Genomic DNA, 25,287 nt, shown 5'->3' with positions numbered 1-25,287 from the left:
AAGCACATTGAAGAGATTATGAGGGCTGTGCAGCGAAGAAGAAACAAAGCTGTACAAAGTATTCAAACTTGGACTGAACCCATTCTTGCCTTTGGTAAAGCCAGAATGGAGGGGAGAGAGAGAGAGAGAGAGAGAGAGAGAGAGAGAGAGAGAGAGAGAGAGAGAGAGAGCGAGAGAGAGAGAGAGAGAGAGAGAGAGAGAATGAAAGGATAAGCTTGATAATGGGTTGAGTGAGAAAAGGAGAAAGACAGTGTAAGGATTGACGTAATACAGAGTTGAGAGACGAAAGGAGAAAGACAGAAGATGAAAAAGACAAAGTGAGAAGAAAAATGCAAGAGAAAATCAGAAAGAATAAATCATTTATATAAGAGAAAGTCAAGAAAAATTGGGAAAGTAAGAAAGAAAATGGGTGGGGAGAGCGAGAGAGAGAGAGAGAGAGAGAGAGAGAGAGAGAGAGAGAGAGAGAGAGAGAGAAAACAGGAGGAGAAAAAGTCATAAAAAACAGTAAGTTGAAAAGGACAGCAGGTCAAAGCAGAGTCACAAAGACAAACAAGAGAGGGAGAGAGAGGAAGGAGGGATAGAAAAAGATTGAAAGTGTTCTATTGGCTAATATGAGCAGAACTTTTGAATATACTCACTCTTGTGAGGATCCTGGCTGGCCCGTGGATATCATGCCCTGCCAAAACTAGAGAATTAGATAAATAAATAGACAACAAAGCAAAGCCTCACGTTCACTCTCTGCAGGCCTGTGATACTCATGTTATCTGATAGTTTACAGCTTTCTACCAAACCCAGGTGTACAATGTGCCATACTGGACTGTTATCTTGACTATAGCATTGGTGTGTTTATCAGATGTGGGCAGTGGATGTGAGCTGGACTTGCTTGTGTGTGTAATGGGATTGGGCCCCGGTGGGCCGATAGCGGGGGCGCCAGAGGGCCGTCTTACCCCAGCTGCTCCAGGGAAGGCGGGGCGAGGGATGCCTGGCAGGCCCAGCTTGTTGTGGATGGCCGTGGCGGAGACGATCTGTGCCGAGGACATGGAGGCCATGCTCTGGAGGGCTTTGTCCTTCACGGTCTGATCCTTCAACAGCGTTTACAAAAGGGGCTTAAGACTTGGTGAAGGGTGAAGAGTGGTTTGGGGTTGAGGGGGGGTGGGGGGATGACAAAAACATATCCAACAAGACAAGAGGGAAAGAGCTTATGCCTTTGCCAAACAAGCAAAGACATTATTGGCTGGAATGCACAAGCAAGCCTACTAAAAACAGCATCTATTTGCAATCATAAATATCCTAGTGATACGTGAAGAAGTTAAGGCAATAGTTCCAGCAGGAAATAAAGTTTTGTCAGGGTTCCCCTTGTTTAAAAGGCAGTTAATCAGCCAGAAAATGTCAGAAGTCTATGCATTTACTTTGCACTGCCAACAATATTAACAGATAACACGTGATGGAAACTAATATGATATAAATAAGCAAAAGTTTACTGGAAACTGGCAAGCCTTTTAATACATGTGTATGACATTGTATTATATTGCTATAGTCTATGAATTTGGATAAAAGCAAAGACAATATTCAGGCTTTAAGATGCCTACTTTTATCATTTTTTCAAACACAGAACTAACACTGTAACGAATAAAAGACTCAGCAGTAGAGTAAACTTTAAAGAATGTCTTTTGTATTCTTCCTCTCATATTCTCCAGTGAAAAGTCTGAAAGTCTGAAACTCTAGCAAACTATATATGGGCTAAAATCACCCATGTACATTACTGAACAGCTTTCTAAGCACCAATAAACGTGCAACTTAGATGAGGGAGAGGTAAGCAATAATAACCTTCTTTTCTCCCTCATGCTACATTCCACGTCCGCAGGCAGCCATCAAGGTTGCAGAACAGTGTGCTGTCAACAACACAGAGCTAATGCCTGAATGAAAGTGCGGAGGACACTGTGGTTAAGAGTCTTGCTCCTTTAGATATCAACTCATTACCTCGAGCTTTAATCCTCCCAGGAAGGCTAAAGGCTAACTTTGCATATAGACTTTCAAATTTCCTTCAATTCGCGGCACGCTTACAAATCCATGCACCTCTCAACGGGCCAAAGGTTAATTAATAAGCACCAAGAGCCACGTGGGGACCTATGAGCACACAAAGGCTACAAAAGACATCCTTCCTCTTGCCACACATGGCATACGTGGCCTTATTAGAGAAAAAAAAAAAACACCTGAGAAAAAGCAGCATTCCTTGCAATGTTGGAGAAACACAAAAGGCTAGTAGATAATAACAGGAGTTTGGAAGGCCCTGTATGGAGAAACCCAAGGAATGCTGCTCACTAATGCCATTGAAGCACACAGAACTGAATGCTAGTGGCATTGCATGCCGTTGACCAGCTTTCTGGGCAAAAGCACTGAGGGTGAGCTTGAGGTAGCATGCTGGCAAAGGGCTGTGTGTTTATATGTGTGTAAAGTGGGGTGGTAAGGAGCTGGCTGCTAACACACAGAGGAAGCAGACGCGCAGAAGCAAGGCCACAGCTCAGCTACAGAATGTCATCAGAACAATGGACACACTTGTAAAACTTTGTACTTACCATGCTCGTAACCTAGACGCAAAAAAATAAAAAAGGCTTTGATGTAATCATACAGGTGACATTACTCAAATAGGAACAAACTCACCATAATCCATTTCACCTATGATTAAGAAACATGAACTGATTTGCCAATTATATTTTCCCCATTTTCTCTAATCTCTAGGCCAAAAATCGCACTCACACAATTTCCCAAAAATAGCTCATAAGCCAAGACATATTTGGTCTTTTGTGATGAACAAATTGGGCAAAAGGGCACGCTTGCCTTTAGTGTTACATTTTTATGTGGGTGTTTTATCAAAATACACTTTTTCTGACACAATGTTAAGGACAGGTGCTATGTTCAAATGAAGTAAACTAAAAATTGACAAAGAATAGGGGTGTTTTTCTATAACAAAATCAGTCCTCAAAAAAAAAAAAGAAATACAGTCAAACACTCCTGTGATTAACTTTTATAACATTGTTTTGTTCCAAACATCTTACACATACACACTTATCTTGACAAAAGAATCACAATTTCCTTTCAAGATATGTACAGTTTAAAGTTTATGTTCTTTTATAATATTAGACTGTGTTTTGTAATGAATAGTCTGTAGCAAATAAACCCTTTAAGGGAAAAAGTTTACTTCAGTAGTTTTGCTCTCGAATCAAAGGAAATGAGAATGTTGTGAAAGCAAAATAGAAATTATATATATTTATTTATTAGATACATAAAGACTCATTACTCTACAATGATGAGATACAAATACTCAATACTCATCTGATGAATATATACAAATATATATGTATATTTGCACTTTGCCAGTTTTGCTTTTATTATTTTTCCTCATAGTCTTTTGCTTCTGGAACATATCGTTTACATTGCACAAGTGCACAAAGACTAAAGCTTTTATAACTTTTAAGTAACAATATCCTTGCAGTTCACGTGCAAACCTAAAGAAGCAAACAAAATTCTAAACATGTCTTGGTTTATTGACTAAATATGGGGTGTATGAATTGATTTCTGGCCAAAGCATTACTTTCAAGCTCCCGAGAACAGTCTTTGGAATTCAGGATCAGTGGTGAATTTTCACTTAAACAACACTTCGTATTTGGAAACTGAATGAAACTTAGTCATCAGGTGAACAGTGGAGAAGCATCTTTCTGCAGCTATTATTATACAGCTAAGGAAGATTTCTGCAGCTGATAATATGGTGGGCTTTAGATCATTGTGGCCACCTTTCATTACGAGCTGGCCAAGAGAGTGGAACCGTAATGACAGTCATTTCACTCAACATGTCTCGGCTAAGAGGACGCCGGCCCGATCACTCTAATGCTCTGCCATAAATGGCGGGAGGCAGCTCAAATTCTTTCCTGATCCCCATTTCTAATTTGCTTTAGATGAGAGTAGACAGAGACCCACACAAAAGCTGCCTGCTTCTACTCAGCAGCCGCCAGTGGCTCTGAAAGGCTGGGCATTCACAGCGGAAACACACACACACACACACACGCGCGCGCACAGATAGCCACTCGCACTAAGACACGCGCACAGGACACAAATGAGGGGTCATTAATCCACCTGAGTAAACTGGGAACTGTGGAAAAGTGTGCCAGTCAAAAGAGTTAGTCATCTCTTCAGAGGATGAGCGAGAGAAAAGGGTTTAGAAAGAGAAACACAAAGAGAGAAAGAAAGTGAACGAGAAAATGAGTGAAGTCAAACCAACTTCAAGGTCACAGACGTTCACAGGAGACCCTTAAAGAAATGTCTTAAATAACAGGTAAATTTTTATTACTAAATTAGCCACCAAAAAGGGTAGCGGAGGCGTTCTTTGTGGGCAAGTAGGATGATTACATACAGGACTCTGTTTGTTTGAGTGAATCACATCATGGGGTGGAGGGGGGGTGGGGTAAAATTGGAGGGGACCAGCATTGGGGGGGATTTCAGTAGTTTCATTAATGCAGCATGAGGTAAGCATTTGACAGCCAGTGGGTTATGGCAAAAGAGGACACAGAAAGAGAGGGAGATGGTAAGAGTGAGAGAGAGAAGGGGGGGGGGTAGATGAAGGGGGTAGAGCCCCATAGTAGAAAAGATGTGAGCAGCTGCTCTAATGGTGCCTCTTTAGTCCACATCATTCCACAGAGAGTTGGGCCGAGAAGAGATGACTTCATTACAACTAAAGTACCAGCAGAGGCAAAGCAGCAGCCATTCTGTGCCATACGGCTTCAAAAGCCTGTCCTTAAGGTCACAAAAGGTTACAGCCACCAGTATAATATTAGGCTTTAAAGCTGTGGTCAAGAAACAGCTGAACAGCTGACCTTGATTTATCAGCCACTTTACCTCCAGCCAAAGCACCTTGCCAGCATGCCTTCAAACTTCCACAGAGCACAGTCAAGAATTAGACCATTAAACACAGAGACAATCATGCAACACAAAGCGATGCATCCTACCAAACACTTAAGTGTCATCAGCTTTGACTCACGACGTCTTTGACTAAGTGGTTTCTTATGAATAGCATGTTTTCCTTTACGCAATTCTATTTTGCAAAGGGCTGCACAATACTGTAAATAATACTGTACTTTTCTGGGAGTTTTAATCAAAATATTCATTAAATCAAGCAAAAGTATTTTTGTTAAAATCGCATAATCATTATTCATTCACCACTATGTTTTGAATTGTTTGCATGTACTCAATATTAGAACGTAGCATTTTTAGGGCTGACCTGTACAGCATTTTAAAGTTTTTGAATACTTTGTCCAAACAGGTATGTGGAGACACATTTTTTAAATATTAGCTTTTTAATATCGATGAAATATTTTTAATAGAATGAAATACTTTTGCCATATGATGAAACAAATACGCTTTAATTATAATCAGTGTTTCGTGTCAGAACTTTTATTTTTTTTTTAAATTAGCTAATCAACTGTTTACTGTAAAAAACTAAACTGAATAAGATGTAAACCTGCGTTAAAAGTGCTTAATTGGAAAAGAACGAGGAGAACAAAGTGTTAATATACCTGCATGAAACAGCTATGTGACAGTGAGACTGAGTCAGAGGTAGGACTAATATTTTTTAGATGATTAATCACACTCCTCATGCCTGTATCACAATATTTGCAAATATTGAACATTAATGTGCTGTCTAATGATTTAAAATTATCCACGTGTGAGATCCTATACTTCAGAGGCCTCGCATGAAATCATAAAGTTTTCAGCTATAACTGAGTGGTTTTTAAACATTATTATATGTGAATAATCACAGTTCTATCTATAAGACTTTAGTTATGAAACGTACACTAGATTTAAAGAAAGACTCATCTCAGCTAAATTTTAAATACAGAAATTAATATAAACATTAAGTAAGATTTTGTTTAAAAATGTTTGTTTTCGCAGTAAAAATGCGGTGTTTTCTCAATGTTGTGCAGCACCTATTTATGAGCTAAAATTTGCTCCAAACTTTGTATGAAAATCTGTACCACTTGTTGCATTAAGCGTGTGCTGGATCATCTGTGTTAATCTTTACAGTTTTTTTGTGAAATGTATGAGCCAACAATAATAATGTGGTAACAACTGGGATACTAGTGTTAGTCAGCTTGAAAAGCAGATGCACAAAGTGGTCAGTGAAGGCACAGCAGAGGGAATGGTCATTAAAGGAGACACTGAAAGGCCTGAGGGTGTGTGTGTGTGATAGAGAGAGAGAGAGGGAGAGAGAGAGAGAGAGAGAGAGAGAGAGAGAGAGAGAGAGAGAGAGAGAGAGTGAGTGAGTGAGTGTGTGTGTGTGTGTGTGTGTGTGTGTGTGTGTGTGTGTGTGTGTGTATGAGAGAGCAGAGGGAGGTACACAGGGATCGGATGAGAGGCAGAGGGAGTGAATGATAAATGCTAAACACACTGTTGCATGCAGGTTAAGGAAAATGGGACAAAGCAAAGCGTACGTCCCTTCGCTGGAGAGAAAAGAGGAGGAAGTGCGGCGACATAGCAACCACGAAGCCCAAAAGCAGAAAAGCGCATACCTTCAGCTTGGAATGAAACTCACGAGATTTCCTTCTGGCAAGAACCTGAATGTGACTAGACACCTGCGGGGTAGGGGAGGGGAAGGAAGACAAAGGAACAGCCTGTAACCATGGCGATGAAAAGCCCCCTGCAACTGGGCAGAGCCAGACCTACCTTGATGGCAGCTTGGATTTCACGAACTTTCTTTCTTGCTAAGACCTGTATGTGACTAGACACCTCCATATTTTGAAGGACAGAAAGAACAAAAAAAAAGAAAAAACACAAAAGGGGGAAAGGCAAAAAAAAAACAAACAAAAAAACAAAAAGAATAAAAAAGGTATTACATTTTTTCTTTTGCCATTGAAAAAAACACTTGAGGAAGGATTAACAATTCCTTTTAGAGGAGCAGGAGGAGGAGAAGAAGGGTAAGCCCAAAGCTCGCAGCCACCCAGAGCAGAGGCTCCTCCGTTAAGTGAGCTGATTAAGGAGGATGCAGGCTTCTTAAGCACATTAAGAGACGGCAGATGTGCTGGGCTGCGCACTGAATGAGAATGGCCATGTCTACTATCCTTCAGGGAGTGAGGAGGAGGAGAACCCAGCCTCAAAGGAAGTGAGCTCCAGGGGTGCAAATCTCTGACCTCATCATGAGCTGATACCTGTGCCATTCTTTAGATTCGATGCAATTCAATCAGATAGAACATCACTGTACCACACAGGAGTACAATAAAATATAAATACACTAGGGCTGCAACTAACAAACTTTCATAACATATTCATTTAAAACCTCAAGTTTTACTTCGTCAATCAATTATATATTTAACACTAAACACACAGTCCTCTATTTAAAATGAAAAATACACAAATTAATTCTCCTTTGGCTTAATTATACTTTATGACAGCTGCTTTAATCAAATCCCTGATGCACCTTCCAATTAATATAGCTTTGTAATCTGAAAATAGCAAGTTCTATAGAGCCCTGTATTTTATGATACGGCGTACTACTGATTAAAAAAAATATATATCAGTAATAGGGTCGCCTTGAGAAAAGGTAAACAATACGAAGGCAAACAATTAAACAATAAGGAATCATCCATAACCTTATAAAGACAACAATGTACTGTACAGGAAAAAGACATTTAACGGCACTTCATTAAAAAGTATCTAAAGTGGCAAATCGATGTTGTACAATTAAAAACATACATCTCCTTTCGTTTTTGAAACTAAATGTAGTTTTTGAAAACACTGAATGCAGACTTCAGATGCCTTTACACCCCAGTGGAGCTCTTTATCCACAGGCCCTCGTCTCGTGCACTGTATAACAGTACTGCAAATAACAATGACTTGGGAAGTGAAATCATATTAAACCTAGTCAATATATCCTCGCTATCCAGTGAACAAACATGTACCTCCATTTATGTGGATTTGTAGTTTACTACATCATTGTGTCAAAATTTCATGATGAATCGACCAATAGCAAGAATTACTTGGAATATAATCTTTTTTTACTTTGACTTCCAATGAAAGGTAAAAAGGTGTTTTCCTTCTCCTATAAAGGTGCTTTTTGTTTGAAACACACATTCTTCAGTGAAGATATCCATATTCTGCATTTTGAGACTGTTGTAAAAATGCTGTTTAAGATTTACTTACACCTATCAGACATTATGTGTTAATTATATGGCCTCCCCCATGTAGTGGGCCCACTTTATGGAGTATACAGTGGTTCATTCAAGGACTACAAATCAACTGACATGAGTTGAAGGAAAATGTAAAAAATTATACTTTCATGAAATATCTTTGCAATTACTGTTTATAATCATTGTTTAATGCTCCTTCAACTGAAGTATTGTAAAGTAAAATATTATAAAAATGTATTATATTACATTATTCCATGTAGTCATTACCTGACTATATTAGCAACACATTACCATAAAACGATCATGTTCATACATCCGTTTTATAACATGATATTGAATTGATTTAACATTATTTCACTTAAGTGAGGTCAGATTGAGTTGAACATATGTTAAATGCTGTGTCAGTGTTGGGGAAATTGGTAGGTGGTGTTCCAGTGTGGTGGTGCTGATGGGAGCGGGGGTGGAGGTGGTGGGTGGAGGGCCTACGAGAAAGTGTTCCCTGTCTTAATCAGGCCAATCATACACAAGAGGCTGTTGAGCAGGCCTCACACTGAACGAACTGTGTTAATGAGGGCCGCTGGCCTCCGGAGGCCGGCTAAGTCTCAACACTCCAGCACCGGCAAAGTCGCATTTACGCATATCTCAACAGCGCAAGTGCTCCTTTGACCTTTCCAATTTAATTACAACAATCACTTCAGCTAAGCTGCAGCTTAACCAAATCAAATTAATATGTAATTGTTGCCATGTTAACACATCCATGTAAGAAATGAAACTAGGAATCAAAACATTTGGTTGGACACAAAAAAATCAATGCTGTGTAGGCCTAACTAAAGCCTTAAATGTACATGATTCAGAGTGTATATAATTTTTACATAAAAAAGTCTGTAATATAGTACTGTGCACAGAGATCATTGACTTTTTACATTTCCAGTCAAAATGACCACAGAGTTTAAAAAAAACAAAAGTTATTTGTTATTTCAGTGTCAGGAATAAAACATACAACGTACAGAAGCCTAAAAACGATATAAAATTTACATACTGTATAAAATGTATAAAATGTACATGTCCAGGTTTTGCCTTTTTTAACAGCCTCAACTCTCATCTGAACACATATTCAAATAAATCTGAGGAAATCTGTCCACAACCAACAAGCTCAGTCTTAGAAGTTGGTTGCATTTTCTGTTTCACGGAGTCTTACAAATAACAAACACATTGGCTGATGTTGAGGTCTGGGCTCTGGGGCAGCCAGCCTATCAGAGCTTTATTTCTTTCTAAAATGTTTCTTATTTTGTGTTTATTTCCACATCCATTCAGATGCAAAGTTTAGAAATTTCTTATCATAGTGACAGGATGGACACAAACTGTGGATCTTTTCTAATTACCAGTGTTAGAAAATCTGTTTTCTTTTGTTTTCCTTTCTCTTGCACCTTAAAAACAAAATAACCTGTACTTAGTAGCCGTTTTGAATGGAAAATATATTTACACTCATAATTAAAGGAACAGTGATGTCTGATTTTGCACAGTACTGTATGTGTGATGTAAAAAATAATAGAATATTTGCATCAAATAAATTCAGTGCATGACTTGATATAGTGTAGCTAGAAGCCAGTACTACTGTTAAAATAAATGAAATAAATGATGGGGGGAAAAGAGAAATGTCCTATTATGACATGTGCCATCTGCTGTGTGTTGTTGTGATGAAAGGGTCAAACAGATGTGGCTATACGGGAAGTGATGTCACTACTGCTGTCTAAACAAAAGGCACGGTCCGGTGATATGATGCCTGAGACTTAAAACCACAGAAGCCTGGGGTGGGTACTTCTGACTCAGTCACAACAAAAGCTTTACAGCTAACAATCCAGGTCTAATCCTATTTATCTAATAGCGTTATTTAACAGAAATATGCTAGGTGATTTCAGTTTTTAGTTTTAATTCTGTGGCTGGTATATATATATATATATATATATATATATATATATGTCATAAGCTGTGACTTGTGTCATACATGTGTACATGTGCATATGTGTTTCTCTCGGCCAGAGCCCCTGTTCAGCACCGTGCTCTCTCATGCAGCTGAATAAAAACAAGAAAAAAAGCCTGCTGGCGGAGGATTGAAGAGACTCTACATAGCGCTCCAATTCCAAGGCCAACATCAGCCCATTTTTCCCTAGCTGGGGCATGCTGCAAAGCTCCATGCTACTCTGTGTATAACTGTATGTGCATTAAAGGTGTGATATTATGTGTGAATCCTGTGTGTGTGAGGTAGTGTAAAGCAGGTATGTAGGTATCTAGGTGGGTGCTAAAATTTTCTATTCATCTTAATGTGTGCTGAAGAAGTCTTTTATGCAGAAAGCTCTGGCAGCAGGAAGGCACATTCAATAGTAATGGCTTTCCTCTGTTCTGTGTCATGCATACACTGCAGGCAAGCCCCTTACCTGCTTCCTCGTCCTCGTCTTCCCCGTCCTCAATTTAATGTATCTGGCTATCAGCTCGTTCCGACCTGAAAATCAAAGAAAAGAGAAAAGAAAAGGCATTTATTTTATCTGTTAGTTATGGCAGTGTTGACACTAGTCAACAAAGTCTATTCCCTGCTGCCTCTGGTTACACCATTTGACAATCTGGTCACTAAACTGCACTGTGTACAAAAACATAGCAGCATTAACTGATTTGTTCAGAAACTACAAAGCAATTTGATTACATTGAAACTTTACATAAACAATATAAAAATGATACACAATCACATTATTAATACTTTTTGTTCAAATTATTTATTACACCTTTTTTTGCCTATTTTTCCTTTTAACGACTAAGAGGCCTGATTCATTTTCACACATTCTCACATATCCATCAGTGACAAAACAATTTTTTCACCATCCCACACGAGATGTATGGCTTGTTTTGTCAAACACAGAACTGCATCCAAACAGCTTTTGTCCAAATTTCTCAAAGCTATCGTGTTTGGTGTCAACATCCTTTTGCATCTCCAAGCTTTTTCGTTTTCAGCACTATTAAGAAGGAAATGATATTATTTAAATATATTTGTTTTTAATAATGTATTTTTATTAAAAAAATAAATGAATCATTTTTTTTCTGTCTGACTAACCCTGACTGTAAAGGACTTTACACACAGAATTCATTTTATTCATAAGGTTTATTTGGACCACATTTAATTATTTGAAGCATGCGTATAACTGATGTTATCTTCAGCAGTAAACACAATTTTTTCCAGATGCTAAAAATGCAACATTTTTGTATTTACCCACTATTCAATGTAGCTAATTTTGCCAGGGACAAAAATGTACTGAACAATCATTTCTGTCTCTACTATTGGCCTTTGCCATTAGTGTGTCGTTATCCATAAAATCTCAGACGTATTCTGTTATGAAATTGATCAAAATAATGATAACATTCATTCTGCCCATCATGTGCCACTCTCATGAAAAGAATGTGGCACATTATTTCGCCACCTAAATGTATGAAGCCCTGTCTGTACATATGTATATTCATGATCAGTGTACAGGCAGCATGGGCCTGTTTCCTGTCCCACAAATAAACAAACATGCTTCATTTAAATGCAAACGCGGTGCACACAGTATTACCATGAAAAAGCCGGCCAAGTCTATAGCCTTTCAGATTAATCTAATTTAATGCCAATTTCTTCAAAGCCTCGCACCATGAAAGGAAACAGATCCCGACATTCATACTGTTACAGCCCATAATGGTGGAGGAAATATGTTCATTTAACGCAGTGCTGTTCTCACTAAATTATAATTAAGGCATGGCTTTGTAGTGATTTCCAATTAATGGCAGCTCCAAACATTCTTCTGCCCTCAGCTCTCCCCCTAATTGCCGATGCAATGCACAATGACCCCTGCTTAGCCTTTTCATATGTTAATAACATACCGCTACCCCAAAACTATTACGCAAATTATAGGTAAGGAGCCACTCTAATTATGTGTCCAGCTGTATCCAACAGTTGTCATAGAACTGTTTTCATTTTCATTTTTCTTTCTTTTCTTTTTTTTTTTTTTAAATAAGGGCCATGTAGGGTAACACGTTTTTTAAACTGAGCGCACTGTGGATTTCGAGTACAATTTAAGGCTTTGCCCTTACAGTTTACTTGGGAACAACACTAAAACAGTGTTTTCACAGGCTCATTTTAATTAGACTAGATTAAGGTATGCTGTGCTATGAAAAGCAATATAGAATTATTTAGAAATATAGAAGAGCACATTAAAAAGGAAATGCAACCATCAGATCACATATGGTATAACTGCACATTATAAACCATTTGTTCATTCATTATCTGTAAGCGCTTATCCAGTTCAGGGTCACGGGGGGTCCAGAGCCTACCTGGAATCACTGGGCGCAAGGCAGGAATACACCCTGGAGGGGGCACCAGTCCTTCACAGGGCAACACACACACTCACACATTCACTCACATCTATGGACACTTTGAAGTCGCCAATCCACCTACCAACGTGTGTTTTTGGACTGTGGGAGGAAACCGGAGCACCCAGAGGAAACCCACGCGGACACGGGGAGAACACACCAACTCCTCACAGACAGTCACCCGGAGCGGGAATCGAACCCACAACCTCCAGGTCCCTGGAGCTGTGTGACTGCGACAACTACCTGCTGCACCACATTATACATCACAATAACTTAAAGTTGAATGGTAGGCCTAAGAGCTCCGGTGGAAGAATATATTGACCATATATTGATATGTCTATAGAGAAGGGTATGGAAAATGATATATATGTAGGATGATTGCATAGATTGACGTAATAAAGATGCTGGCAGCACACAAACGCATACACACACACACACACACAGGGCGAACAGGCAGCTGCCTCTGCCTACTGTGCTCTGAGGGAGCGTGCTGTGTTCAGGTGGGCCAGATGAAAGCCAGCAGGGCCAGGTAATTCCTCTTGCGCTTCTGCCATTAGACACACCTGTTGTGTGAATAAGAAGTCTCATTCTGTGTTTGTGCTTTACTTTGTTGACTAAAAATGTTTTTCTATTTCCTCTTAAGAATCACAGAAGTATATACAGAAAAATGATTACAACTGCTTACTAACTTTAGATTTACATCAATGGTACACAGTCACTATGGAATATCTCTTTTGAGGACAGGTTGTAAATATTGAGATGTAAGAGCAGAAAAACAATGCTTGGAACTGAAGTGTGTTAATAGGTAGTTTGTTCCCCTTTTATTGCAGAAGCAACTTCTGGAAAGGCTATTCTGGATGTTGAAACATTATTGTAAGGTTTTGATGTAATTCAGCAACATAACATTACTGAGGTCAGGTATTGATGTTGAATGATTAACTCTGGTTCACAAATGACACTCCAACTCATCCCAGTTTTATTGGATAGTGCTCCGTCACTTCAGAGAATGCATATCTCACAGCATCTGGTCCATTTTTGGCATTGAGCATCGTGACCTTAAACACATGTAAAGATATTTTTTACACCATGTCCACAATTACTGCAACATTAAGTCAATTGATTCACTAATTACAGCTAATTAAATCTACCAACATTTAGGTACACACACAATAGTTTACAATATCAACAGGGGTATGATATCATAGTGTCAAATGTGAATGTGTGTTAGTACAGCTTCTGAAGTATTTTTTAACATGAAAATCTAATTTTAAATCTTAGTCATTTTTAAAGCTTCACTTTGTGTGTTTGGCAAATTTGGAAATTCATTGTATTCAAAGAGTATTCAAAGAGAAACTGGTGAGTGAAATGTCTTCTACGGTATGGAACACAATTTGTCCAGAGTTGAAACAAACAACCAAACGAAAACCCATAAAACATGACTTCAAAAGCAAAATTATACATTTCCAAACATATTTCTGTGGCCTATTTATTTATTTTTTAAAATTAATTAATGTATTACTTTTATTTAACACTTAATCTTTTAGAGTTTAATAGAGTGTACTTTTAAATACATCACATTTGGTTAAAAACAGACCTAAAACTTCTCTCCTTAGGTAATGCCCCTCCGACAGGTGTTTACTGCTGCCTCGCCTGGAGGCAGGGCCCACATGGATGTTTGACATGCACGTGTGTGTGTTAGGTGAGCTGAAGCATGAGGGCACTCTCATCTACTTCTCGCAAAAGCGTTTTGTTAAGGCCGTGCCGGCGGCTGGAGATCATGTGACCCCAAGACAAATAAATAGCATCTGGGGGATTTGCAGTTCCAGCCCGCCACCCCAGCATGCCTGCACTGTAATCTCTCCCAGATGAAGCCGAGGCCCTCGCCACTTTCAATAATTCACACACTGTGTACACATAACATGACAATAAGGCCATTCATGCAGACGCCTGATTCCTAGATCAAAGCTCACAATCGGCCAGCTGTAAGCATGCTTACTGCTGAATAATTCATTCTTTTCAGCAGCTCGGAAAAAAAAAAGAAAGAAAAAAAGCCACCCTGCTCAGTGGGACTGGGCCAGCGTGCTTTCTCTCCCATTTTTGCAGTGAAGAACAACACTGGCAGAAAGAAAGAGAACCTGAGAAACACACACAAAAAAGAGGCAGACCACATTCGAGGCCCCCCCCATTTCCCTGCAACACAAACCTCCCCCCCATGAAGTTTATATGAGCCAATACTTTGTGTCTTATAAACTAATCAGCACTACTGTTTTATTTTCAGAGGGAAAAGAGAGCAGAGCCCCTACACGAGGCCCAACAGTTATGAATGAGCAACCCCCCATGGAGATTTCTTAATAAAAGTATTAAAGAGGGAATATTTCGATGGACTAAGCATGTTTAAAACTAATCTCTTGACTGTACTCCATATTAAAAGCATGATTACCAAGCTCTATAAACGGGCATCAGCAGCCTATTTTTATACAATGAATTAAAAAAAAAAAAAAAAAGATGTTAATGTAAGATATCAATAGTTTAACGCTTAATATGTAAACCGAAATTGCACCTTTATCTGACTGAGAACTTTTTGATTTTGAACTTTCCATCCAGTTTAAATCTGCACAGAAATCCTGATGTTACAGTCCCTTTTACTTCAACATGTACATGATAAAAGTCCACAGCCCTGTTCCCTGTTATTACTGCATGCTTTCCAGGCACTTGGCAGGGGAACAGAGAGAGAGATATAGCTGCTTCCACACATATTTTTTGGCAGCATCAGAACTGAAACTAATATTCATCTAATGCACACTATAGCACCTCCTACCGGAAGATGGCAGACAGAGAAATAATGCCCAAAAATGAACTAAACCAATTTCCTTTGAGACCTTTAGGGGAGGGAAATGGTTCGCATGTCAACCTGATGAGGGAGACCATGTCACTCAAAACAGCAGGGGAAAGATTAGGTGTTTAAGGACTAAACATAAAGAGAAGAGCCCTGGCCCTGGCCAGAGGCAGAAAGTGAAAGTGTGTTTTCCACCTTCTTCTTCCAAAAGAATCCCTGGATCGGAATGACTCTGGGGGTCCTGTGCCATATCAATAGCCCTTAAATGGCAGTGGGCCCACAATGGAGCCTTGCAGCACCCCAGTCTTCCCAGTATTGGCCTCCAGCAGCTGACTCCTCAATTCAATTAAAAATGCAGCTCTACTCTCAGTGGCACCACCCTCTGAGGCAGTTGTATCGCCTCCCCCTCCCTATTGGGGTCTTTCAACACACCCACTGTGGCACAGAGTCTCCCTCAGCCTGCCCTGCCTTCATATGCAGAGAGGTAACCTTACAGCTTTGTCTGGGTCATGCCGGAGGTGTTTAAATCCAGCCGCCTGGCTGAGATTTTAGTTTTTTTTTAACCTGGGCAGAGAACCGGTTGCCTGCATGGTCTAAGGCTGGTCTGTGGAAGTTAGTTGAGTGCAAGAAACGGTTAACTGCCCTTACAGAAAAGTCCAGTCCATCCCCCTTCTCCCTTCATCCCTCCCTCCCTCCAGACTCCCCCCAAATCTGTGGGGTTTACACAGCTGCTCCGTCTGCACAGCAAACCCCCCCCCCCCCCCCCCCCCCCCCACCACCACCACCACCATCGCTCTTGTAACCTCCACCCCCTGCTGATGCAGTGGAGGCCAGCCTGATTTACAACACATTCACTTTCCCCTGGCACATTCTGACCGTGTTCCATCACACTCCTTTCATTTGGGGGAGCTTTCATTAGCTCGCCCTATCCACTTTTAATCCGCTCCACAGTAAGTTATTTCCTGTGTTTTTATTGGTTCTTTCTCAAATCACCAGCAGCAAGAAGGAAAAGGTTTTAATTTTAGTATAAATTTGTTATCATAATTACCCCATTTACACTTGACTACACTCCACAAAAGCCCAAGAGAGATTTACATATGCAAGTCATTATTGTAAAAAAAAGGCAAATGTGTTATATATGCACTTCCTAAGCAACCTCACCACCAAATAAAGTGTTGTAACCAGTAAGAGACACCAGATTTGGATATTGTGAATGATGAATGAACAAACCTGTAGCCTTGCCCTATGGCTGAAGCAACACGTGGCATGCTCCTCCTCCTTCTCCCAGGTCACTGAGTTGGGGCGGCCTCTGTCATAGACCCCATAGTCGCCATTGCCAGCATTAACATCCGTCTTTCACTTCTAGCACTCCGCAGGAGGATGAAGGAAAATTGCCATTGATTCCACACCCAGGGGGCACAGCAAATAAAGCCCCATCATCCTCCCCACCGGCACGTCAAAGCAAAGATGATTTAATCAAAGAAAAGCCCGCCGTTCGACTCAAGCCCATGTGATAAACAGCGGCCCTCATTTAGGTTATTGCGTATTAAAGCATTTTAATGGCCTCGGTTTGCGTCCTTTGATTGCTAATAACACATCGCTCTGTGGCCGTCTCTTCTTTTTTTTTCACTCAGCGCTTTTTTAAGCGCTCATTTCCTGTAGCAGCACTTTTGTTTAACGCAGGCTCGACCGCGATCACATCTGGTCCGCTGGCCAGGGATGATGTCAGCGCTTGCTAGGCCGCGCCAGCACAAGGCCCAGAGTCAGCCGGCAGAGCTCTCACACACGCAAAGCTTTGCTTCATGTGGCTTTTCCCTCATAAGGGCACTCCCTCCTCTCTGGGACATGAGAGGCAGTTTTCAGGCAGCCCACAGAGTGCCACCTCACCCTGGCCCCACTTCCAAATCTATCATTAATTCTCATTAGCTTGTAATTTTGTAAGTGTCACTTCTCACAGCAGAAAAGAACCACAATCTCAATTTTGCCAGCGCCTAACCTTATTTAGCCCACATGAAAGCTCAACATGCCTGCTAGATGTAAACGAACTGCTGTGCAATTATCTGAGACAATTCTTTAGACCTTGGACTGTTTAAACGGTAACAAAGCGAGAAAGCTTTTAACACACATGTGATATGCTCAGGGAAACTGTGCAGTGTAATGAAAAGGATATATAATTCATTGGTATACAGCTTTGTTAAAGGTGTTTTTACTGTTATAACTCAAGCGCCATCAAGGTTATGCTGAGTAAACTGCTGGTAATGTAAAAAACAACATTAAATGTCTACAATGCACATATGCAGTCAGTCTACATATATGCTATCACAGGACCATACAATCTTATGTTGTTACTTGTGCCCACTGAAGGCACCAGTGGCTGCAGTCCTGTTCCAGCATGGGGTGTCAAGCCCAGACAATACCCCTGCTTTCCTGTCATGCGTGATAGATGACTCAAGGGTCTTGGGCTTTCATTAGCATCACAATTGACAAAACCAACAATATGGAGGCATTCACTCGAAGGGTCCCTGGCTGGGTTTTGGGGCCCAAGTGTGTATGTGTGTTTGAAGGGGGACAGGAAGCCTTTTTCTCCAGAGAACAACGCTATTATAGGAAACAGTGCTAGCCAGGAGGGAAGGCTATTTAGAAAGAAGACAAAGAACAGGACTTGTGCTTTGGAAGCTGAAGCTGAACAGGTGACAAAGCGGAATTAAAAAAAAAAAGTCTTGCATACATCTTTATATGCTGTACAATTTCATGAATATCTCTCATACTCAGAAGTGAAATATATGTGTGCAGCAATTTCCTCAACAAAGCCTCTTTTTAAGCCCTCTCAGGAATGTGGCCTTGTTGCAATTAATTTCAAAATCATTAACTTCTTTTAACACAGAGAAGACAAATATATATGCACTTAAAAGCAATATTTAAAAAAGGACTACTTTGACCTACACTAATCATGCTTTTCAGAGTAGAAGTGCTCAAAATAATACATAAAATAGTCTCCCACATCCATATGCAATATTCAGTCTAGCAGGGAAGCAGAAAGAGTTTGTTCTGGGAAGTATTGTATACATGACCCTTTGAGTAAGTGTGGATTAAGAGGTTTTGCAGGTCAGACTGTGTGTGAATGTGCAGCCGAACGTTGCTCTTAGTGATAATGAGGGGAATGGGAACAAGGACCAAGTGTGCCTGGCCACCAAAATCCATTTAAAGGGACACAGGACAACGGCTGCTGATCCAACATCTGACTCCGGCCAACCAGCTGCCGATTAAGGTTCCCCAATGGCAGGGGCCTCAGGCTTTAGAGCACTAAGGCCTAAGAAAGACTTCAAGGCCAAAGGCGGCCTACCCACAGCCATGACAGTCACACCCACCCCAGGCTCTCTTTATGGGTCACAATGCTGGCCGCCCAGCCGCCCCTGCCTTTACAAGTTGGAGGCGCAAGCCTGTAAGTTTTGCACCGTGACCCAGTGAACTGTGGGCCTGTCTGGGATCGGCCATGGCCCCCCAGTGCCATCTGTCACCCGCTGTGCATAGAATGATATTTCACACTGCACACATGCGCTTGGTCTGTCCATATTTCTGCCCTTATTAACACATCACCAGAGGAGTCTTTTCATGCATGGCTGAGAGTGAAACAGGCATTATTTTTTGTAAATACCCTGTAACATTTCTGTAATTCTAGATGCATCCTGCATGATAATCAGGCAACATGAATAATTCCCAGAATCATTCCTAATAGCAACTTAATGATGCACAGTGAGCACTGTGCACTGAAGAGGCAAATATCAATACAACTAAAAATCTTCTGGATTTTTATGGTCATGAAAGTGCCCCTGCCAATTATAGGCATAAATCAGACAAATTATTCCTGCATTAGGTTAATGGGAATACTTGCCCTGATTCCTGGAGGCTGCATCATAGATATGGACAAACATATAATACTAAATCTATAGGATCCTACTCAATAACACGCCTCACATTTTTGTCAAGTTTTCATGTGTTCTCACATTCACTGAATCTGCCGTACTGCTCCCTGCTCTCTCTATTTAGGGCTTGCTGGGTTCCACTCAAATATTTCTAACATGACTACACATTGTCCATTTAGCCTAAAGGAACAGACCTTGCAGAATAGTTACACAAAAGACTGTATGAAAATTGGGAGGCCAGTATCTTACAATGTAATATTTTCAATCAAAAACAGTTTGGATTCAGCAGCCAATAGATTCTGAAAAAACTCTCCAGTATGTCCAAAATATTTGAGATTCCCATGTAATCAAAAATCATGCATTATGTGTCGGCAGTGAAGTGACTTTGCATTTCAAATAAGAGAGCTAGCTGATGGCCCAGTCACACCGAGCTTAAAAGGACTATACAATGCTGCCTAGGATGTTATTAGATTGTGCCCCCATGCAGGGCTGCAGAGGTGTCCCGTCCGTCATTGGTACTATGGCAATGTGCATCTGCTTGAATCTCTTTCACAAGCTAAGCTATGATTCGGAGTAGCTATTCAGCTCACCTTTAATCCCCAAGCCTTCTAATGTTCGTGATTCTCAATCGAGACCAAACTTAGCCCACAATGCATTCATTTCAGACGCTTTCATTCATTCCTGGTCACCCTTGAACCAAGGATTTCTATTCATGACTTTGTTTCAAAAGCCTCACCTTTCAAAGGTGATTCTCATTGCACATGAAATGAAAAATCTCTCAAAGCAAAAACCTTAAAGCAGCAATAGCCACTTCAGTTCGAAAAGACCCAGCCATTTATCAAACTGTATCAAGCAGGCAGAGGACAGGGGCTGGCCGACTGAAGGGAAAAAAAAAAAACTTGAGCTTCTTCTGATGCTCAGTAGAGACGGCCGAAAAGAAGGGTTTTCAAAAGCTTGCGGGTGTGGTTTGCAAGTATGAATATCAAAAAGTTCTACAGGCCTAAAAACCCACTAATGTTTCACATTGAGCCACCACACCTACCAACGATATCCACTTTTCAACCACTGTCTCTCCGAAATGCTGGCTCTAAACAACCAGGGTATTCAAGCAGGATATACGAGTATTCCATGGTAACAAGCCATCAATTTCCAATATGGAGAACCAGTACTAGGTATTCTCAGTGTGTCAGGCTGTGGACCCCAGTGAGCTTTCTCTGTTATGACACATCTACAGCCCTATTCAATACAGGTCAGAGAGCAGCTTCTTCAATAAGATGGGTTACTGTGAAATAAAGTCAAGACGTGGCAGTGTTGTATTTAAGGCTGACTAATAGACAATCCGTCTTATTATGAGTCAGTTGACTTGACTACTGATCAATTAATTCCTCGTAATACTGTCCTTAAGTGTAATGAATACCTCTTTAAAAATCAATTGAAAGTTTCCAAATACAAAAATGGAATCGATAGTTAACTCCAGGTGACGCAGGTGAAGGCTAAAAGCCTACGTTATGGACGCTCAGACAGAAGAGAAGTGTCGGAGGGTCAGGGGCAGCGGGCAGGATTAACGACAAGCATCCATTGTGCAAACAGACAAGCCAACAGCAGAAATCTGCAGGTGGCCACCCGAGCCTACCAAGAGAGACAGAGAGGATTACATTAGACGACCCCTCATAAATCCTGAGATCGCAGTGGCAGGTGGGAAGGAAGACAAGGCACCGGCGTGGTTCATTCTCTCGGGCCACACTTTGGCGTTTGTCAGCAAAGGCAAAAGCCACCCCCCTCCGCCTTGGTGGGTCTGCTCCAGGTCCCTTGGGACCAATTATTAGAGCCAAGTCCTACACAGCTTCACTCTATCAATTAGGAGGCTGTGAGTGCATCATCATCATCATCATCATCATCACATACATTACTGCTGAGGCAGGCCTGGTCATGGGGGTGAAATGAGCCTCTATCAGAGAGAAATGGGGAGGAGAGAGAGAGAGAGAGAGAGAGAGAGAGAGAGAGAGAGAGAGAGAGAGAGAGAGTTAGAAGGAGAAATGCAGGGGAAGCACTAGCAGTAATGAGGAGTCCCAAGAGAAGGAGAGGAACAGAGGAACTCAGTCCCGCTGATGTGTGAACATGCCGCCGGCTGGCACCTCCCAGCACACGCACAGTCAGACATGGGGTTAAATCAATATTTTCAATCTCTCAGGATCAATCCCGCATCTGAACATGAAGAGAAACCTGTTAGCAGTCACCAATATGTGTAAATGAAAAGCCAAACTTCATGACCCTGATGGATCGCTTTTTTTCTTCTCCAAACTCTCTCTCTGCTTCTTAGTGCAGCAGCCCTCCATCACTGTCAAACTCCCTCAACAAGCTTCGCAGTTGTAAGTTGCATGGGAATTTTCCTTCACTCCTGCTCTCTTACCTTGTATTGTCTGCTAGCCTTGAGCTATATCTGTGGCTCTCTTATTGTGGAATATACCATTCACTTCTTTACATCCCGCTGAAAGGCATCATCATAGGAAGGAGGGTGACAGATAAGCCACAATTGCTTTCCCAAAATAATGTTAAAAAAACAAGGGCCTGAGCATGTACGAAGAGCCTTTCATCAATGAAGTTTGACACGCTAAACTACCTTTGTTGATTTATTGATACGGTTTGGTAAATTCACAGTTTTTCAGTCTGTAAATCACTTCTTGTCTGATGTTAGTCTCAGGTGTCAGGTTAAATCCTAATATGACAGAATTGATGCTGTAATTTTTGAAAACTAGATTCATAACCGTACATTAGCGAAGAAATTATGCTTTGACTCCTTATTTGTTACTCTATAATTAGTAAATCCAACTATTTTAAGATGCACATGAGTTTAAAGTCACTATACCCAGTGCCAAGTATGGATTAGAAGGGTATAAAGCCAAGAAAATAAGTTTCAAAGACACATGGCCAGACACAAATCTTAAAATCTACACCATTGCCAAAGAAAATTGTAGCAATTTGACTTCGATAAATTTTAATAGAATACCCGTTCTATAGTGAGAGAACACCATTCAGTACCCCATGTTTAACCTACTTCAGTACCGACTGAAGGCAATCAACTCCCTCCAAAAAAATGCCCCAAATATCCATGTAGTGTACAGTCTTCACTGAGGAATACAAGCTGTTACTGCAGCAGAGGTGTTCAGGCTGCCTATTAATACCATTATATTTAGAAGGAATGTGGGCGAGTCTGTGTCTACAAACCTTTGGCCATAATAGTGTATGAAAGTGACAGCCTTAAAGCACTCTTTTTCACTGGAGATTATCAATGCTACTATGTCTTTAAATGGCCCAGAGCAGCCTGTTTCAGTCACACAAAAGCAGCCAATTGGAGCAGTGCAACCTGAAACCAGTCACTGCACAGGCTGCCTGCTCTGTTGGACACACTCCACAACCTCTTCAACACTGAGCAACGGCCTTTCAAAGCTCCTCTCTGCTCACATGCTAGCATTCCCTCCTCGCCACAAATCTCTGCAATCAAGTCTGAAAGCATCTGGTGAACAGTCAGAATCAGTCTCTAATATGCCTTTGTTTTCAAATAAGCCAGAGACACAGAGACAGGATCAATAGTTAAACAAAGAACAGGCTAAAGAGAATGCATTCCAAATAGATCAACATAAAATATAAGTTGGTATAGCCTCCTGACACAGTGACTGCCATTTTATCTGTTCGCTGGGTTAATAACAGAATGTGCCACTGATGGTGTGCAGTAATTTTTTTACATAATGAATCACAGATGTTTATTTAGTTAGTGTTAGAAACTGTCTTTTAAAATAAAAAAACACGTGAAGAGGAAAACAATAAAAACATTGATTGCATTTATTTTTTCTATGATTAAACCATCTAAACTATGCTTTGAGTAAGCTCTCACATTCAATCAGAACAAAAAAAAAAACAGTGCATCCAACAAATAAAATGGCCTTGGGCATCGTTTATACAGTGATAAAAGACATTGTATCACACAGAAATTCTGCTTCTATTCTGATTTATTTCAGTCTCACAGCTGCGTGTGCTGAGACTCTTCTATCCATAGATTTTAACTAGGACAAAAAAAACATTTTTATGTCAGTCGATTTCACTACGGGGCCTGCAGAAACAAGTTTATATCATTTAACGAGTGCCAACAGATTAGATTTCTGTGTTGTGTCTATGTGAATGTGGTACTGTGGCTTTTCAGTAGAAAGTTCTAAATGTTTGAACATTGGAAGTCCTTATTTCACTGGGTTCACATGATAAGTGTTTGCAGTTTGCTAATAAAGCAATATGAGATTCCCCAGTACATTCCATACTGATGAGAAGGTCCGTGTGAAGTCTAGTGTCTCCGAATGCCTACAAAGCAAAACGCCAGACGCAGACAACACAGTCCTCTGGGGCTGAAAACAAGCAAGCTATATTTGTGTTGCCCTGGAATTTATTATGAAACTAAAATCTCTGAAGTATTGTATATTACCCCCATGAAAAGCAACAAAAGCAAAAACTGTCCATGAAATCCGAGGGGACAAAACACTGTTTCCCACAGCTGTCCAGCTTAAAAACTACTCCTTAGAGCTGTCAATAACATCACATCTCAGAATGTTACAAGGAGAAGCGCCTTGGGCTTTTTGGTTCATCATGGGCAGCCATGCATGGGATGGGTCAGCCAACCTGAAGACCATTTGCTTTCACCTGGCAAGTGAGGGGAATGTTAAACCTGTGTGAACATGCAAAGCCAGGACACAACTTATTTTGCCCGCTTTAAAGGTTAGGACAGGTTCAGGCTCCAATTCCGCACTTCTAGACTTCAGCTGTTTTGTGTTGTTTTCCATGTTGCTCCTGAAGAATAGAAAGTAAATCTAGAAATGCAAGGGATTAAAAATGAAAAATTGTGGATCTGTTTCTCTTTGTTAAAGGCTAAGCACCACTTAATGGAGCTCCATGAATATTTCACATTATTTTAGTTACTGACATATATAAGTATGAATTAAAATGAAAATAGCAGCTTAATTTGCTTTAAAACTCACAATTTTATTAAATTGACGGAAAAACCCGAGCTCACAACGGAAATTCTTGAACGCAACCGTGACGTCACTGGTGGACGAGCTGAACAATGCCACGGTAAAACACTGTTATGACTGACTGTTATGACACACATTATTCATGACAATAGCCTAGCAATAAGCTAAACTCAAATGTAGAGGTACCGTTATTCTTGTAAATGTGATCGAAGTCGAACTCGAATTCATCCGACACTATAAACCTCCGTAATGCAGCTACGTAGCCGAGTATAATCTGAGCCAAGTTTAGCAAGTCAAGCTAACGTTAACTAACACCAACTAAAACAGGCGAAGTAAGTGTCCTTACCCTGTTTACCTCCATGTTACAGAGGCTCTTGAACACCTTTCGTTGGTGTCCTTACATGCCCATATTGTTGGAAAAGCGCCAGTGAAATGAGCTACAGATAACGGAGTGAGCGGATGGTCCTTTCCAAAGTGCCCATTTAAAGTGGACAAATTTAGTCCATTTTCTGGATATTTTGGGATCTTTGGGCCATTTGTTCACAGATGTCCCACTGTACATTGAATGATTGCAGCCAAAAACAACACACCTTTTCCTCATTTTGCATTAAATTAAGTGCAACTTCTAGAGTTGTTGTCCACCATCTACGTCACAGGCAAGACACCTATTAGAGTTTCCGAACACCGTTGGAATAAGAATTAGTCCTGGAATTAGTAAGAAATATCATGATTTCTGATTATCAGTAAACACAAGTGAGGAACTCAAATTCCACTGTATTTATTTGTTTGACACTTTCATATCGCTGGTGCTTAGCCTTTAAGAAACACTGCCTTGTGGACACACATTTATATACATTTGTGTTTTGTCGTACATTTTTTAGTTAAAAAGCAGGAATAAAGTACATTTCATAACACATTCCATCATGAAAGTGAGTATCAAAGAAACA

General features: G+C 40.5%; 1 protein-coding gene across 7 annotated transcripts in view; it reads right to left on the bottom strand.

Moving 5' to 3' along the window:
• The window catches only part of tead1b (TEA domain family member 1b), a 63,690-nt gene that overhangs the window by 8,221 nt on the left and 30,182 nt on the right, over window positions 1-25,287 (bottom strand). Inside the window, exons 4-9 of one of the 7 annotated variants that reach the window (XM_066647531.1) lie at window positions 10,610-10,674; window positions 6,715-6,777; window positions 6,561-6,623; window positions 2,577-2,588; window positions 948-1,082; window positions 639-685 (exon numbers count right to left, since the gene is read on the bottom strand). In XM_066647531.1, the coding sequence (XP_066503628.1) occupies window positions 639-685; window positions 948-1,082; window positions 2,577-2,588; window positions 6,561-6,623; window positions 6,715-6,777; window positions 10,610-10,674 (385 nt within the window). The remainder of the gene's footprint in view (window positions 1-638; window positions 686-947; window positions 1,083-2,576; window positions 2,589-6,560; window positions 6,624-6,714; window positions 6,778-10,609; window positions 10,675-25,287) is intronic. The other 6 variants (XM_066647532.1, XM_066647533.1, XM_066647535.1 and 3 more) reach the window with 6 other exon arrangements.

This window comes from Hoplias malabaricus, chromosome 16, assembly GCF_029633855.1.
Source record: "Hoplias malabaricus isolate fHopMal1 chromosome 16, fHopMal1.hap1, whole genome shotgun sequence".
Classification (NCBI taxonomy): Eukaryota; Metazoa; Chordata; class Actinopteri; order Characiformes; family Erythrinidae; genus Hoplias; species Hoplias malabaricus.
Note: the sequence above shows the minus strand (reverse complement) of the source record. Positions and strands in the feature narration are given on the sequence as shown.